This window comes from Trichomycterus rosablanca, chromosome 9, assembly GCF_030014385.1.
Source record: "Trichomycterus rosablanca isolate fTriRos1 chromosome 9, fTriRos1.hap1, whole genome shotgun sequence".
NCBI lineage: Eukaryota > Metazoa > Chordata > Actinopteri > Siluriformes > Trichomycteridae > Trichomycterus > Trichomycterus rosablanca.
Window position 1 is genome coordinate 17,394,499 of NC_085996.1, and position 19,088 is coordinate 17,413,586.

General features: G+C 39.7%; 1 protein-coding gene across 2 annotated transcripts in view; it reads right to left on the minus strand.

The window, feature by feature from the left end:
* gtf3c2 (general transcription factor IIIC, polypeptide 2, beta) overlaps positions 1-11,227 on the minus strand; it is a 72,240-nt gene extending 61,013 nt beyond the window's left edge. The window contains exons 1-8 of one of the 2 annotated variants that reach the window (XM_063001984.1): positions 11,107-11,227; positions 10,430-10,540; positions 10,053-10,281; positions 9,130-9,400; positions 7,817-7,911; positions 7,644-7,721; positions 3,437-3,535; positions 1,799-2,023 (exon numbers count right to left, since the gene is read on the minus strand). In XM_063001984.1, the coding sequence (XP_062858054.1) occupies positions 1,799-2,023; positions 3,437-3,535; positions 7,644-7,721; positions 7,817-7,911; positions 9,130-9,400; positions 10,053-10,281; positions 10,430-10,484 (1,052 nt within the window). In that variant the 5' untranslated portion in view covers positions 10,485-10,540; positions 11,107-11,227. Of the gene's footprint in view, positions 1-1,798; positions 2,024-3,436; positions 3,536-7,643; positions 7,722-7,816; positions 7,912-9,129; positions 9,401-10,052; positions 10,282-10,429; positions 11,070-11,106 lie in introns of those variants that run through there. The other variant, XM_063001986.1, reaches the window with a different exon arrangement.
* Between the last annotated feature and the right edge of the window lie 7,861 nt (positions 11,228-19,088).

Below are 19,088 nucleotides of genomic sequence, written 5' to 3' on the forward strand. Positions count from 1 at the left end.
AATTCAGTAACAATAAATAAAAATAAAGAAATCAAATCATAAAATTTTCACTTAAGGTATGGCAAAATCTATATACACTATATGGCCAAAACAAAAGGTGTTTTAGGCACACCAATTACTAACAAATTCCAACTTTCCAACAGATTGGGAAAGGTACTTTACTGTTCCAGCATGACATCGCCCCTGAGCACAATGTCAGGTTTCCACATATTTTTGGCCATATTTTGTTTACGCACAGTGTGTTGGTAGATGATTGATTACCACATATTTGTTACACAAAGAAGGACTTTGCCCATGTGCACAATGTCCTACAAGCTCATGGTCAGGTTTTCACATAGATTAATAGTGTTTTTACACAATTATTTGGAGGGAAGAGGGTGGTATGACTAGACACCACATTGCCTTTTCTGTATTCCTACAGATAACATGGAAGGCTGTCAAGGAAGCAGAAGAGACAAAGACAATAAATGGCCAAAAAGACAGACTGAACAATGACATTGTGCCTGGGGGTCTGCATTTTTTTTTTTTTTTTTAACCAGAATTAATGTTAAAATCAGCTAACAGTAACTTAATTTATTTTTTTAGGCAATACACACAACACTTGTTAATGATTGAGTTTTATTTGCCATTTCTATACAGTCAGATTAGCTAACAGTAACAGAATGTGGCTTTTGTAAAACGGTGCACTAAAAGACTGACTTTTTTCCATTATCACAGGTTAACCACTAGGCTACAGCTGCCCAGTTGTTTTAAGGTCAAAACAGTTAAGGTACTGGTCCAGTAATCAGAAGGATGCCAGTTCAAGCCCCACCACTGCCTGGTTAAGGGCCTTAACCCTCAATTGCTTAGATTGTATACTGTCACAAATGTAAGTCACTTTGGATAAAAGCATCTGCTAAATACCAAAAATGTAAATGTTCTGACATCAATGTCTTTATTTACAATTACAAATTTTTTACCAATTCATCTCTTTATTTCTGCAGTCAGAATTAATGTAGGCTCTCAGTAAATTAAATGCTAACTTCAGAGGCAATGGGGAGGTGCAGATAGTGGTCGTAGATTGAGCAGATTCCCACTGTGCCTCTCCACCATCGTACATTTACCGCTATGTGGGTACATTTGGAGTGGAGCTATGCAGTAAAAAATATATTAAATGACAGAATTGATTAAATACTTGTCCCATTCCCCAACTAAGTAAAATAAACTTCGACAAACATTGACCTTTACATTTCTTGTGTTAGTTTGGGGGTTAGTTTGACTGCACCCATTAAAACATATTAAACTGTCAGGAATTAAAAGCTGCTGGAACACAGACATGGCAGCCTTTACACCCATGGCAATGTAAAGCTTGAAAAGACAAAATGTCATGCTCTGATTGATTCTTTATAATCAGCAAGTAATATAAAAATTTAAATCAAGCATTTAATTTAATAAGATTTAAGTTTTTGACAAAGCGTGGACAATAAGTCACAAATACTGTAAACAACCCCCGAGAGTGGAGGATTGCAGCAGTAGAGACGAAAATGCAAATCGAATACATTGGGTCTAACAGTGCCTCTGTCCGAAACTATTACTAGTAATGTGTCTGATTTAAACACAGATTTGTCTATTTACTATTCTATCTAATTAGCTGGGACAGTGATGTCAAAGTAAGACTTCAGCTAAGAATTGACCCATTTAAGCAGCATTAAGGGTTACCAAAATAACACATAATACATAAAATTTGTGTTACTTGATCTTAAATTGAACTCAAATATTTGCTGTTTGGGCAACCACAGAACTTTATAGAGTTGCTTACTTATTCATAGGTAGCCTGCCCAAATCCCAGAGCTGAAGTAGTGCATGTTCTGCATAAAGAATGTTCATTTTGTGTCGATCATCCATGTTTCGGTTACAGTAGAGGGCAGCATACTGTTTATGTGCAGCACCTTCAGGACAAGGGCACCACTCCATGGCCCAGACAGGGCCCCCAGCAAAGAACAGGGAATCCCACCTCTCTGTGTTAGGTGGCAAGGATTCAAACCTGCAACGCAACATACAATTAAACTTATTTATAACTTTACACCTCAATTGTGTTGTACAGACATGTCCTGTGATTAGGGTTGGGCGGTATGACGATATTACCGTATACCGCGGTATTTAAAAATGGTGACGGTATTCAAAAATGGCGAAGGTATTTTTTAAATGTGAAGCGCCAAATTTCTGCTTCAGGTTTACCTTGAAAACTGAGACTTTAGGACATGCGCGCATCCACAGTGAGGGAGGGGTGGGAGGGGTAGGCGGTTGGAGCTCGCTGATTGGCTGTGGGGTGCTCACTGGTGATAACACAGAGAGACGAGTGAAGAGCCACACTGGCTAGCGTTAGCTGTGATCTAACGAGCAGAAACTGAAAATGGTTCGTCTTTTAATTTTTCAAAATCAAAATTTTTTATCAGTTCAACCGGAAATGAACACACGCGCATGCATGCGCGGACATGTACTTATTTACTAAATATATCTTCAGTGTAAATCGAGCACAAGTGTTGAGAAAAAGGAGCAAACAGTAATAATAACGTTACGCCCAATCCGCTGTTCTGACTCTTGTCTGCCATAGATTTTCCTGCCTATGTAAGAACTATTTTTTCCTAAATAAAAGCGCTATATTAAGAAAAAAAGAATGTCTCACCTGTCGTGTAATTTGAATTATAAAATATATTGTCTGGCCCTTTAAGAATGTTAAGCGCACTATAGGGCGTAGGGAGCGAGTGTGTGGGGAAGAGATCGGATTTGTACCGTTTCTGTGCTCGAGTTGTTTTGCACTGGGCTTGTGTGACATGTAAAGTAGCGTTCTCGTTAACCACTCAAATGTTTGGACTTTGAATTATTTTAACATTATTTTACATCACCGTCATCGCAACATGAACATTTACATTCATATTTTTTGTTACGGTATAGAACTTAATTCTGGATTACAGGCATAACTAATCGTACACGTTCATACACTTTTAAGAAATATCTGTAACTATAAACTAAGCAGTTAACTTTTGAAATATATTGAAGTGTGTAGCCTGCTATAATTCTGTTTTGTGTGGGCAGAGAGAGATTACAATGCCAAAATGTTGTGTGTTAATGTTTGTGTTAAAGTGTAATTGATACACATGCATTTATACTTACGCGTATTTATTATAGATCAGACAAGATAAGCAATGTTTGACGTTTAGATTGTTAAATCTTTTTATAATAAAACATTGAAATATTGTAATTACACTCAAGTGTGTACACTATAAAGTTTGTCCGCAACACTACACCCCCCCCCCCCCCCCCCCCCCCCCCCCCCGCGCGCGGTAATACCGTATACCGCGGTATTTCCTGAAGACGGTATGACGGTATGAAAATCGGCAATATCGCCCAACCCTACCTGTGATATTTCATAAATTACAAAAAAAACATTAATTACCTTTTTACTCTTTGCAGAGCATTTTTTTCTTTGATTCCTTCACGGCATAAGGTAAAAGTCATTGATTCCTGCTCTTGGGGTAAATATGTTTCTGCTTCACTAACAGTCAAACAGATTATTTTAAAGTTAGTTTCAATACACACAAACTATATGGCCAAATGTATCTGGACAGCTTACAGTGAGCTTTCCAATATCATAAGCATTAATATGACGAGACCACCGTCATCTTTTAGGAAGGTTTTCACAAGATTTTAAAGTGGGCTTGTGGGAATTTATGCCTATACAGTAAGAAGAACGCTTGTGAACTCAGACACTCAAACTGAATGAGAAGGTCTTGCTCACAAATCACTGTTCCAAATCATACCTGTGGTTTTCAACAGGGTTAAGGTCAGGTCTCTGTATAGATTCTCCACACCAAACTTGTTAAACCTTGTCTTCATTCACGTTGCTATGCGCAACGGTGAACATTTATACTAGAAAAAAGGAAATGGCCTTTCCCAAACTGTTGCCACATATTTAGAGAAATATAATGTATTGAATATAATTTGTAATATACATCTCACAAGAATGGGTGTGTTCAAAATATAAAAAGTTAATAAATAAAATGGGTGTCGCAATACTTTTGTCCATATAATGTACATGTGTATATACAGGGGTTGGACAATGAAACTGAAACACCTGTCATTTTAGTGTGGGAGGTTTCATGGCTAAATTGGACCAGTCTGGTGGCCAATCTTCATTAATTGCACATTGCACCAGTAAGAGCAGAGTGTGAAGGTTCAATTAGCAGGGTAAGAGCACAGTTTTGCTCAAAATATTGCAATGCACACAACATTATGGGTGACATACCAGAGTTCAAAAGAGGACAAATTGTTGGTGCACGTCTTGCTGGCGCATCTGTGACCAAGACAGCAAGTCTTTGTGATGTATCAAGAGCCACGGTATCCAGGGTAATGTCAGCATACCACCAAGAAGGACAAACCACATCCAACAGAATTAACTGTGGACGCAAGAGGAAGCTGTCTGAAAGGGATGTTCGGGTGCTAACCCGGATTGTATCCAAAAAACATAAAACCACGGCTGCCCAAATCACGGCAGAATTAAATGTGCACCTCAACTCTCCTGTTTCCACCAGAACTGTCCGTCGGGAGCTCCACAGGGTCAATATACACGGCCGGGCTGCTATAGCCAAACCTTTGGTCACTCGTGCCAATGCCAAACGTCGGTTTCAATGGTGCAAGGAGCGCAAATCTTGGGCTGTGGACAATGTGAAACATGTATTGTTCTCTGATGAGTCCACCTTTACTGTTTTCCCCACATCCGGGAGAGTTACGGTGTGGAGAAGCCCCAAAGAAGTGTACCACCCAGACTGTTGCATGCCCAGAGTGAAGCATGGGGGTGGATCAGTGATGGTTTGGGCTGCCATATCATGGCATTCCCTTGGCCCAATACTTGTGCTAGATGGGCGCGTCACTGCCAAGGACTACCGAACCATTCTGGAGGACCATGTGCATCATGAGGCGGTGCCGTGTATCAGGATGACAATGCACCAATACACACAGCAAGACTGGTGAAAGATTGGTTTGATGAACATGAAAGTGAAGTTGAACATCTCCCATGGCCTGCACAGTCACCAGATCTAAATATTATTGAGCCACTTTGGGGTGTTTTGGAGAAGCGAGTCAGGAAACGTTTTCCTCCACCAGCATCACGTAGTGACCTGGCCACTATCCTGCAAGAAGAATGGCTTAAAATCCCTCTGACCACTGTGCAGGACTTGTATATGTCATTTCCAAGACGAATTGACGCTGTATTGGCCGCAAAAGGAGGCCCTACACCATACTAATAAATTATTGTGGTCTAAAACCAGGTGTTTCAGTTATTTTGTCCAACCCCTGTATATATATATACACATATACACATATACACACATACACTATACATACAGTGGTGCTTGAAAGTTTGTGAACCCTTTAGAATTTTCTATTTTTCTGCATAAATATGACCAGATCAGATTTCTGATCAGATTTTAAAAGTAAATAAAGAGAACCCAGTTAAACAAATGAGACAAATATTATACTTGGTCATTTATTTATTGAAGAAAATGATCCAATATTACATATTTGTGAGTGGCAAAAGTATGTGAACCTTTGCTTTCAGTATCTGGTGTGACCCCCCTCTTTGCAGCAATAACTGCAACTAAACATTTCCGGTAACTGTTGATCAGTCCTGCACACCGGCTTGGAGGAATTTTAGCCCATTCCTCCATACAGAACAGCTTCAACTCTGGGATGTTGGTGGGTTTCCTCACATTAACTGCTCGCTTCAGGTCCTTCCACAACATTTCAATTGGATTAAGGTCAGGACTTTGACTGGCCATTCCAAAACATTAAGTTTATTCTTCTTTAACCATTCTTTGTAGAACGACTTGTGTGCTTAGGGTCGTTGTCTTGCTGCATGAGCCACCTTCTCTTGAGATTCAGTTCATGGAGAGCTGTCCTGAAATTTTCCTTTAGAATTCTCTGATATAATTCAGAATTCATTGTTCCATCAATGATGGCAAGCCATCCTGGCCCAGATGCAGCAAAACAGGCCCAAACCATGATACTACCACCACCATGTTTCACAGATGGGATAAGGTTCTTATGCTGGAATGCAGAGTTTTCCTTTCTCCAAACATAACGCTTTTCATTTTAACCAAAAAGTTATATTTGTATCCGTCCACAAAACATTCTTCCAATAGCCTTCTGGCTTGTCCACGTGATCTGAAGCAAACTGCAGACGAGCAGCAATGTTCTTTTTGGAGAGCAGTGGCTTTCTCCTTGCAACCCTGCCATGCACACCATTGTTGTTCAGTGTTCTCCTGATGGTGGACTCATGAACATTAACATTAGCCAATGTGAGAGAGGCCTTCAGTTGCTTAGAAGTTACCCTGGGGTCCTTTGTGACCTCGCCAACTATTACACGCCTTGCTCTTGGAGTGATCTTTGTTGGTCCACCACTCCTGGGGAGGGTAACAATGGTCTTGAATTTTCTCCATTTGTACACAATCTGTCTGACTGTGGATTGGTGGAGTCCAAACTCTTTAGAGATGGTTTTGTAACCTTTTCCAGCCTGATGAGCATCAACAACTCTTTCTGAGGTCCTCAAAAAACTCCTTTGTTCATGCCATGATACACTTCCACAAACATGTGTTGTGAAGAGCAGACTTTGATAGATCCCTGTTGTTTAAATAAAACAGGGTTCCCACTCACACCTGATTGTCATCCCATTCATTGAAAACACCTGACTCTAATTTCACCTTCAAATTAACTGCAAATCCTAGAGGTTCACATACTTTTGCCACTCACAAATGTGTAATATTGGATCATTTTCCTCAATAAATAAATGACCAAGTACAATATTTTTGTCTCATTTGTTTAACTGGGTTCTCTTTATCTACTTTTAGGACTTGTGTGAAAATCTGATGATGTTTTAGGTCATATTTATGCAGAAATATAGAAAATTCTAAAGGGTTTACAAACTTTCAAGCACCACTGTATACACCGATCAGCCCTAACATTAAAACCACCTCCTGGTTTCTACACACAATGTCCATTTTATCAGCTCCACTTACCATAAAGGAGCACTTTGTAGTTCTACAATTACTGACTGTAGTCCATCTGTTTCTCTACATACTGTTCTAGCCTGCTTTCACCCTGTTCTTTAATGGTCAGGACCCCCAAAGGACCACCACATAGCAGGTATTATTTAGGTGGTGGATCATTCTCAGCACTGCAGTGACAATGACATGGTGGTGTTAGTGTGTGTTGTGCTGGTATGAGTGGATCAGACACAGCAGCACTGCTGGAGTTTTTAAATACCGTGTCCACTTACTGTCTACTCTATTAGACACTCCTACCTAGTTGGTCTACCTTGTAGAAAGTAAAGTCATAGACAATCGCTCATCTATTGCTGCTGTTTGAGTTGGTCATCTTCTAGACCATCATCAGTGGTCACAAGATGCTGCCCACGGGGCACTGTTGGCTGGATATTTTTGATGGGTGGACTTCTATATGGTAAGTGATGCTAATAATTGACAGTGAGTGTAGAAACAAGGAGGTGGTCATAATGTTATGCCTAATCGGTGTGTATATATATTTCATAAACACACAATAAATAGGCAGATAGACAGATGTAGCTACTATATGCAACCATATATCTATACCTTAAGGACAACCGATGCCAGTCACTGACTGCAGGGATCCACTCAGAAAATACCCAGGGGGAAAAATGATCATCACGACTAGAAAACACATTAAAGATGACAAGAAATAAAATGTGCCTATGATGTGTAGTACTGTAAAAATGCACCCCTAAAAACAGCCACAATTGTCTTACAATTTTTGTGTGTTTTTAAAGGCCGTCCAAACAGGTTGCATGGTATAGTTGTGGAATCCATTGAGTTCAGGCCCTTTGAATTTACATCCAGACCTCTGTCAGAAAAAGAGATGGAATAAGACTAATAAGCACACCTAAACAGTATATGAAAATAAACATACAATTTGTTAATATTTCCTAATATCATGCCTAAATAACCACAAAAGCCAACAGACTATTCTTATAATCCTAATTTTATATGCAATGAGTTACATGCTACCAATAAAAATATGTTGCTAAAATTATATTATAAAACAAATATTCTTAAATTATTACACATCAGTGGTATGAAAAATAAAAGCCCCCTTTCCAGATGCATGTTATTGCCTGTTCTCACACTAGACTATTAAACAAAACAAATACTGAACCAACTGAAATTCCTTTTTAAAAATTAAAGTATTCCAAGTGTGGTAAAAAGAAAAGAAATATTATGCGATGCACTACATGACTAAGCAGGTGTACAAGTATTTGTAAGTACTGTAAAAATATATTTACTTGTGTACATGTTTCTGACCAAACTTTAAAAAACAGACTGAATAAGGGTGGCACAAGAGCCTGACATCCTTAAGCGGGACCTGTACTTACAGCCCAGCACCATGCAACTTGATTAGCATTTACCAGAGAACACCAGAATTTGTAGGTCTTCCACTGTTCTCTTCACAGATGACAGCAGGTTTACACTGAACATCTGACAGACTAGTAAGAGTCTGAAGACATCATTGTGAATGGTATATAGGAGGCATATCCTTGGAGGATAGCACTAACCTCTATGTGATTGCCAACAGTACCCTGACTGCTGTTGCATTGATGCCACTGACTGGCCCTCATGTGTCCCAGATGAGAATCCAACTCATAATCCTGATTCAGGTCTGGGAAGAGATCCATGCAGCTTATAATGTGTAGGTGCAGTTACAATTGCATTTTCTTCCAGACAGGTTTATTACTTAACCCGTTGTGTTAGGATTCTTTGTTAACACCCTTTCTCTGGCAAAAAAAATACATATGCTAAAATATTTCTGAATTTCAGGTGACGTCTTTTTTAGCCCAGTACTATTATACCACCGGGTGCCCCAAACATTTTTACATTTAAATTATCATTTAGATGAAGTATTAAAGCAGTATTAAAGATTTAAAGGTAGGATAGATTTTTTTGTCGAGTCAAAAAGGGCCTGTTTATATTAACCTTTTAATCTTCTTTGTTAAATTGAGTAAAGCAGTCCTGCATTCACAAACAAAGTCACAAGCATAATTATTCAATAAACGAATGCCCCTACTTTTTTCTGGGGCAAGCATGACTCTGAAACTTCATATGCTTCATCCTCATCCACCTCACTTTCCACCTCTTCATGGTCATCTGGGTCAAAATCTGCATCATCATTCTGGTCGCTGTTATAGTTTGAAGCTTTTCTTTTACACCCCTTGCCTTTAGATGTCTTTTTTACAGCAGGACTGGACATCTGTTCTGGCCTGCTTTCATCTTCCATTCTGATTGCTTTGTCAGGAAACTCTAGGTCTTTGGTGATTTGGTGAAGGTACTCTAACGCACTGTGTAAAAAAATAAATAAATAAAAAAATCAAGTTCAAACACTTATTTTGAGTCCCATAGCTATGACAAGACTGAATCAGCTGACTTGAAATAACATTTTACATGGCATAGTTTCTGCTTGATAGCAATGGTAAAGCCAACAAAAAAACCATTTATTAGCAATAAAGATGTAATCTTACTGATATACAACAGCATTTCATGCTTTTTAAAATGAGTCTCAAAACAATTTACATAAACAATTTACATAAACAATTTTGACCAACAGTCATACATTTAATATTTGGATGATGTACTAGAACAATCAAAAAAATAACTCTTTGGGGTCACAACCATTTTCTGTGTGGTAAAAAGAAAGGAGCTATCAAAACTACTGAAGTGTGTATTTGCTTACAATACCTCTATGTAGCAGCTACAGGTTTAGGGAGAGAACATGACAATGTGCACTTAAGCACAATGAGTCCAAATTTCTGATTGTTTTTTATTTGACAAATTGTACATAATAATAATTTGGCTATTTGCTGCACACATGATTGCTTATTAATAATAATTCTGACTTTTAACCCACTGTAATTAATTGTAGCTCACTATCTCAATTATTACTACCTAATAAATCATTGTAGTTTCAACAAACAAAGAAATTAAAAAGCTTACACTCTGGCAGCTCTTCTCTTTGGGCGAGTTTCTGGCATGGCATGGTTGTCATGTTGAGTTGCTTCACTCACAATCTTTGATCTTTTTTTTGCTAAAGTTTTGCATTTAGCTTCCTTTTTTGGTTCAGCATCATTGTATCCATTTTTTTTAAATTTACGTTTTTTGTTGCCTGGTGTTAAGTTATCTTGCTTATTCTTTGAGAGGCCCTGAGAGATGTTTACTATCTGTCCTGCAAATGTAATATAAAAACAATTAGATACTCACTTTGCACCAACATTTTAATATACTGTGTATAACAAAAGAGAACGTGTTAGTATACTTAAAATAATTAGACACCACACTCTTCATCATACAAATCAAAATGCTTTTATACGCACCTTCAAACATTTCCTGGTTTGCCTCAAGTGTTTCTTTTAAATGACTGAAGTCCATCCCTGGGCTCACACTTATTTTGCAAGACTTACAATCCAGTGCTCTATCTAGAAGAACTTGGGAAACTAATGAATCAGTGTTATCGTCACAAATGGTTTCGTTGTCTATATTTTATTCTGATACTCTTGGTCCTTTTCAGTTGAGAAAGCCCATTAACTGTACTTATTGTCTGCCCGCTTCTTGGCAACAGTAAGCAAAAAGTGATTTAACACAAAAGCTGTCAGTGGAGCATATTAGTACCTTTGGATGAAAAATGCGAAAAGAAATTTGACTAGTGAGTATGTTGGTTTGTATGCTGAGATCACATCAGAAGTCAACACCATAAAATTAGGCTGCGTAACTGTGCGAACATGTCACAGTTCGTCAATTTCAGTAGCTGACACAGCCAATCAACGAAAACGCGATGTGCTCATATATTCTTGTTAGTCAAACCTTTATAGTGCAAGATAATATGGATTTAAGAAACGAATTTTGAAATGTATCTAGCAAAGTTCCGCAGTGCTTGAGCATTGTTAACCAATGTAGCTTGGTTGTAACTTTTTTTCAGGCTTTAATCCTACAAATCCAAAATATTTCATGTTTCGCAAACAGCTGTCATACTTCAGTCGGTAAAGGTACTTACACAATACATAAGAACTGTAGGAAAGCTTTCACGTGTTCTGTAGGTGGCTCGGCGTGTTAGCCACATACACGGCGTGTGTAAATACAATCCACCGGTTCGAATCTGGCTCACACTGGAGCAAATGTATGACCAAAAACCTTAAAACATTTACGACAATATAACATATCGTTGCCTAGCACACATAAAAAAAAAAACTTAAGTGCTTCTCTTGTTCCCTATTGTCAATATGTTTTGTCCGCCATATTTTCAAGATCACATTATTTAAATCATCACCGCCCCCTAGCGATAGGGCGATTTTTTTATGAGAGTCGTAAACTGCGTCCGGAATCGCATACTTACAGAGTACGTACTAGATTGGAGGAAGTATGCACTACTCGGCCGGTAAAAAAGTACATACTTTCAGTACAGAAGTATGCAGTATGCACTAAACACCGCTACGTAATACATGCTCCATCTTGCCAACGTCAAGTGATGACGTAAGGACGTGATGACGTAATATCACCATAGTTACAGACTCATTACAAACCTCACTTGCCAAAATTTTGGATATTTCACAAGGAGTGAACTGTGGCTGGAGTCAGTGCTTCAAGAGCCACCACACACAGACAAATCTGAAGCTACAATTGTCGCATTCCTTGTGTCAAGCCACTCATGACCCAGAGACAAGGTCAGAAGCGTCTTACCTGGCTTAGGAGAAAAAGGACCAGACTGTTTCTCAGTGGTCCACAGTCCTGTTTTCAGATGAAAATAAATTTAGTATTTTATTTGGAAATCATGGTCCCAGAGTCTGGAGGAAGAGTGGAGAGGCACATAATCCAGGTTGCTTGAGGTCCAGTGTGAAATTTACACAGTCAGTGATGGTTTGGGGAGCCATGTCATTTGCTGATGTTGGTCCACTGTGTTATATCAAGTTCAAAGTCAGAGCAGCCGTCTACCAGGACATTTTAGAGCACTTCATGCTTCCCTCTGCTGACAAGCTTTATGAAGATGCTGATTTAATTTTCCAGCAGGACTTGGCACCTACCCATACTGCCAAAAGTACCAATACCTGGTTTAATAACCACAATATCACTGTGCTTGATTGGCCAGCAGACTCCCCTGACCAAACCCCATAAAGAATCTATGGCGTATGGTCAAGAAGAAGATGAGAGACACCAGACCCAACAATGCAGACAAGCTGAAGGCTGCTATCAAAGCAACCTGGGCTTCCATAACACCTCAGCAGTGCCACAGACTGATCGCCTCCATGCCACGCTGCATCGATACAGTAATTCATGCAAAAGGAGCCATGACCAAGTACTGAGTGCATATACTGTACATACTTTTCAGTATATGCACTCAGTTTTTTATGTAATATTCAAATTTTTTGAAATACTGATTTTTGGGTTTTCATTAGCTGTAAGCCATGATCATAAAAATTAAAAGAAGTCAATGCTTGAAATATATATATATATATATATATTATAAGCCCCTCCTACTTACGGTTCTCCGGCCTGCAGAGATACATACTTGGAGTCGTACGAATATACACTGCCTGGCCAAAAAGAAGGTCACCACCTGGATTTAACTAATGTAGTCACACTACACAATTTTTGCCCTGATTTTCGCTCGGCGACTGGTCGGCGCTAGATTTGCCGGCTCGGGAGCAACTCGGTTGGCTTGGGTTGTTGTGTAGTGAGTTGGAGGTTAATAAATATTTTTGCAATGCAACGTTTGTAGAGAACGATAAGGTCAGAAATACTGTAAAACTTGTGTGTAACACCTGTGTATTATGATATAAACTATATTAAGCCCCTGTACAGCCTTTTACACTCCTTCCCTGCATTTTTTCTCACACTGTATCTTGTGTTCTCATTGGCTGTTCGACATAGCACTCATTGCCAGTTGGGAAACACCCATTCAGATATCTGACCTGCTAGAAATCTCGATCCGGTCGCCGAGCGCTCGGCAAGCCGGTCGGATCGAGTTGTTGGGTAGTTCACACTTAGCGATTAAGAGCCGAGTTTTGATCACCGAGCGAACACCGAGTTGCTCCCGAGCCAGCAAATCTAGCACTGACCAGTCGCCGAGCGAAAATCAGGGCAAAAATCGTGTAGTGTGAACTAGGCATCAGATATCTGATCCGAGTTGTGCGACTGGCAGTGAGTGCTATGTCAAACAGCCAATGAGAACACAAGATACAGTGTGAGAGGAAATGCGGGAGAGGAGTGTAAACAGGTGGGACAGGGGGATAATATAGTTTATGTCAAAATACACCGGCACACACACACACACGTTTTACAGTATTTCTAACTTGATTGTTCTCTACAAAACATAACACCAAAGTTGCATTGCAAAAATATTAATTAATCTCCAACTGTTTGTGTTGCCAAATCCACTCAGATTCATTTATTTTTCCTCCTTGATTTTACGCTGTACATCAGCGCACAAACAATTTTGATCACTCGCTACTTGTTGACGTGCATTTTTGGAAGTGATATCATTAAACTCCTCGTCACTTCTCGCGTTTGTTTTCATGACAAAACGTAGTTTGGGAGACCAGAGAGGCTCGCCTGCAATTCCAGTTGGTGATAGATCGTGTAGTGTGAAACCCCCTATCGCCGATCAGTCGTGTAGTGTGAAATATACATCGACAGAAAGACTCCCGAGTGCAAGAGATCCAGTAGTGTAGTGTGAACTGTACAGCGACCTGACGACTTGGAAAGTCGTGTAGTGTGAACTTGGCATAAGCAAATAGGTAAGAGCCTTCCATTGGATAATTACTGCACGGGTGATTATGTTTCAGCTGGCAACAAGTTATTTAACCCTAACTGAGGCAGTGAGTAGCTTCTCATTTGTTAAACAACCATGTGGAAAGACACATCCTGATGTTAATCTGTTTCAGAACGGTCAAATTATTGGCATGCATCAAGCAGAGAAAACATCTAAGGGGTTGCTGAAACTACTAAAATCGGGTTAAGAACTGTCCAAAGCATTATCGGCGATCACCTAAACGTTTGGTGAAAAACTACAGTAGGACTCAGGGATATGTTTAATAGTGAAAGTAAGAGCATTTCCACATGCACAATGTGAAGGGAACTCAAGGGATTGGGACTAAACAGCTGTGTAGCCTTAAGAAAACCACTTGTCAGTAAGGCTAACCGGCAAATAACGGCTTCAATTTGCTAGGGAGCATAAAGATTGGACTCTGGAGCAATGGAAGAAGGTCATGTGGTCTGATGAGTCCAGATTTACCCTGTTCCAGAGTAATGGGTGCATCAGGGTAAGAAGAGAGGCTGCTGAATTAATGCACTCATCATGCCTAGTGCCTACTCGTACAAGCCTGTGGGGGCAGTGCTATGATCTGGGGTTGCTGCAGTTGGTCAGGTCTAGGTTCAGCAACGCTATGTGCCCAAAGAATGAGGTCAGCTGACTACCTGAATATACTGAACGACCAGGTTATTCCATCAATGGATTTTTTCTTCCCTGATGGCATGGGCATATTCCAAGATGACAATCATTGGGCTCAAATTGTGAAAGAGTGGTTCAGGGAGCATGAGTCCAGACCTGAACCCCATTAAGAATTTTTGGGATGTGCTGGAGAACACTTTGCACAGTGGTCCAAATCTACCATCATCAATACAAGATCTTGGGAAAAAATGAATGCAACTCTGGACAGTGATGTCATTACGTAATGACTGCAGATTTGTCAGCTGCACAATCATGCTTTAAATCTTCTTTTTTTGTGTAGCATTGTTATTACCACTAGATTATTTGCTTCAGGGAATTTATTTTGGCAGCAGTGAGAGCTGTATTTGTTAGGCTGGGTTATATTACCAAAGTATATTTGTATGAAAGTATACAAAGTATATTTTATTTGTTTGTTTTATGTCCTTTACATTTCTTGTAAGAGTAAGGAAAATACAAATACATCCCCACCTTTCCTTGTCTTTAAAGGAAAGGTATTTGAGAAAGGAGGAGGTGGGGGCAGAGCTAAGCTTAACAAGGCCTGTTATTCACTTTGTGTACTCTGTATGCAGAGTACAGAGAAAATAAATGCTTCCTCACATTCAAGCTATTGTTTGGACTTCTTTTCTACTTCTACCACCATAAAAATATGCACAGCACAGAAAGACACTTGCAAACTCAAAAGTGTTCTGTTGAACTGATATGTGGTGACAGGAGGTATTTGGAGTTCACTACACTTATTTCATGAACCAGTATAAAATGACTTGTGCTTTGTAATATGATGCATTATAGGATATGATGCAAACTATGTTGAAAGTAGCCATAATAAGCAATATTTAGGTGCAAGATTTTAATTTATTTGCTAAGTCCTAGGCTACCATTAGGCTTGTTGCTTTATATTTGTTTTTCGGTCTCTTTATTAAGATACAAACAGTCAATACAGGAAATATGTACACACATATGAACAAAATGGCTTCAACAGGTAAAAGTCAGTAATTACTATGACCTCTGTTGCCACACAGCATATCTTGAACTCTTTTGAGGAAACTGTACTCTGAAGTAATCTTTATTTTGAAGTAATATTACACCAGACTTCTTTTAGCACCTTCCAGGGGTATTCTTTAGATTTAAGCTGTCTTTTATTTATTTCTCTGTCCAAGTGGTCCCATACTGCCTCTATAATATTCAGGTCTAGACTCTGTGAAGGCCATGACTGTCAGGGTTTTACAGCTGTTGCTCTCTCAAAATATTAATTTACTGCATTGGCATTATTATCATGCTAAAAAAATAAAACTATTCCCAATCAGGCATATTTCAGAAAGAATAAATTAAAACCTGCATGTACGATTTAGCATTTATGATCTCATCAATTTGAACAATATCGCCAACATCACTGGCAGAATTGCAGCCCCAAACCAGGACAGACCCTTTACTGTGTTTTACTGAAAGCTGCCCAAAAATGTTAAACTTTGTTTCATCACTTTATAATACCCTTTTTACTGTTATTTATACCAATATTTGTAATACCTGAACTGTTGTCTACTTAAACTAGAGTAGGTAAATTTACTGTGGAAGCCCTTCTGTAAGTCACTCTGGATAGAAGCATCTTGCTAAATGCAGAAAATGCAATAAAAAATTTAAATGTTTCCCAGGATGCATTCTGTCTGCTTGAGAGTGGCCGGTGGGCGTGGCCAAAACAAGTGGACAGAAATCAAAAAAAATTTTGTAACAGTAAAAGTATGCAATGAATGTTGTGCCTGTGTAATTTGTAAACTGAGGAAAATTGATCAACATGTCATGTTGCGATTCATGCAGTTTTGTTTAATCACTATTTTTGTGTGTTTGTACATAGTTGGGGACCCTACCTCATTTTGCATGTGCTTGGTAGTAGAGGTAGTGTGTGCGTGTTCTTCTGCCTATACTGATTTATATCAGCAAGCAAATCATTCTTTTAAAAACAAAAAAGGGCAAAAATGATTCCTACTGACTCAGCTTAGTCTGTTTCATTTTTTACAGTTCATGGCTGGAAGTAAAAAGTCAAAAAAGACATTGTTTGTAAATTCAAATTGAATATGTAAACTTGTAGTACAACCTCAGTTCCAAACAAACACTGGTACAGTAGAAAAATAAAATAAAAACAGATACTTTGTAACAGTCTGGGAGTTTCACCTAAAAACCTCTACAACAATATTAAGGGTTCCCTAGCAAGTTGTGTGCTTAATGAAGTTACACACACCTTCAGACATTGATTGGTATGCAAAAGGTTTATTATACAATATGTACATTATATGCAAACTCACGTACATTCATACACGAGTCCATAAAGTTGCTTCCATTCCAAAGAGTCTCTATAAAACAACAAAACAGATCGCCTCACCGATCTGTCAGAAACATGAGTTACCAGTCTGTAGCACCAGGTTGTTGGGGAGAGGAAAATCAGCTGAAGGTGGCAGATGAAGGAGTTGGATGATGGTGGACTCCAGGTGGTATGCCCGAGCCTTTATCCCAGCAGTAATCCCAGTTATTTCCCACAGTGCAATCCTACACCTGACTTTTTCCCAGCTCATGGAGCATAGATCATGACCCACAGAAAGAAGGCAGTACAAGGAAGAAGTCTTTCTAAATACTAAAAATAAGCACACAATCAGTTCATAATCACCCTCTGATACTAGGCCTTCAAACAGTAGACCAATACCCAAGATTAATAAATACATACCCAACCCCCTTTCATTCACAAAGAGAACAGAGTTCACATATGCATCAAAACTTCCATTGTACTTACATTGAGCTTAAAAACACAGTATTTTCCCAAAAAAGGACTTTATGTGAGAAATAAACCAAGTTTGTTTGCATGCTTCCACTGGCTGACTGTTCTTCCTCATCTCCACTCTAACTAAGCATTTGCTAGCTCATTACTGCTCTTGGTGGCAGGAGCTAGTACTACAACTTACCATACCTGTAACTGGAGGGACAACGGTTACACACCCCCTCCCTCAGTGAAAAGGACCGCCGGTCCATAGCATTTTTTCAAATTAACCACGTTAATAGTATCTTCAATATTGGGTGCCTCAGTATAACATACTCTGTAATTTACCTCTCCCAGTCTTTTAAGAATTTTGGCTGGGCCTTTCCACTTTGGTGCCAGCTTAGCGCTGAACCCAGTCCCTGCCCTGGACAATGGATGGGACCTGACCCACACTAATTCGCCCACCTGGAAACTTGTAGGCTTCCTCCTGGCGTTGTAATAGTGAGCTTGCTTACACTGGGCCTTGTCCACGTTAAACCGAACCTGCTCAATAAGTTGTTGTTGTCTGGCAAAGGTGTTGTATGCATCATGCTCAGGGGTAAGTGGCTGATGAATAAGCCTCTCTAATGGCCCTTTCAACTTTCTGCCCAATGCAACTTCTGATGGGGAGAAACCTGTACTTTCCTGCCAAGCGGAATTGATGGCATACCTAAATTCATAGATCCATCTGTCCCATTCCCTGTGGAGTTCTTTAACGTAGGAGGCAATCATGGTCTTAAGGGTGCGGTTAACACGCTCCGTCATATTGGTCTGCGGATGATATGCTGTGGTTAGTTTCTGTATGACTCCCAATTGCTTACACACTGTATTTAGGAGATGTGATGTGAACTGTGCACCCCGGTCCGATAAACAGGCGTGCCCCAGCGTGTGAATATGTCCCTTATCAGGATTGCAGAGATTTGTGGCAACTTCGCCACCCTCATTGGAAATATTTCCACCCATTTGCTGCAATAATCAACGACTACCAACAGGTACTCATTCTGTTTAGTGCTCTTTGGGAATGGGTCCATTATGTCTACCCCTAGCATGTAACCAGGCTCTAGTACAGGTGTGGACTGTAGTTGTCCGGGTAGCTTTGTTATCCGTGGCTTGTATTTCTGGCATGTAACACACTCTTTACAGTGTCTCCAAACGTCTTTGCGGATGTCTGGCCAATATGCCACAAGCGTAGGAGGGTCTTCAGTCTGCCCAAATGACCACTAAGGGGGTTGTTATGCGCAAATTGTAAGAACACTTCTCTGAGGTCTCTGGGTATAAACAGTTGAAGAGTATAGCCTCCACTGTCATGCTTGGGCACACATCTGAACAAGAACCCATTCTTCATTGTGTAGTGGATCCTTTTCCAGGATCTGGATCTGGAGGCAAGTCTTTTACTATTGCCTGCACCTCTTCATCAGCCTGTTGTGCACTGCTTATGTCGGTCCAGTCTACTGGTAAACCCTCTGCTTCGGCGACAGTTTTACACATAGCAACAACACTTTGCATTAGCTGAGGAGTGTGGCTGCGTGACAACGCATCTGGCACCACATTGCATTGTCCTTTTCGATAGACCACCTTGAAATCAAACTCCTGCAGTCTGAGTGCCCATCTGGTTGGCCTGGAAGAAGGATTTGGGTTGTTAGAAACCCAGGTAAGTGCTGCGTGGTCTGTCACTACTTCAAAGTGTGTTCCTTCTAGGTAGGCTCTCCATTTTTCGATGGCCCATACCACTGCCAGGCACTCTTTTTCT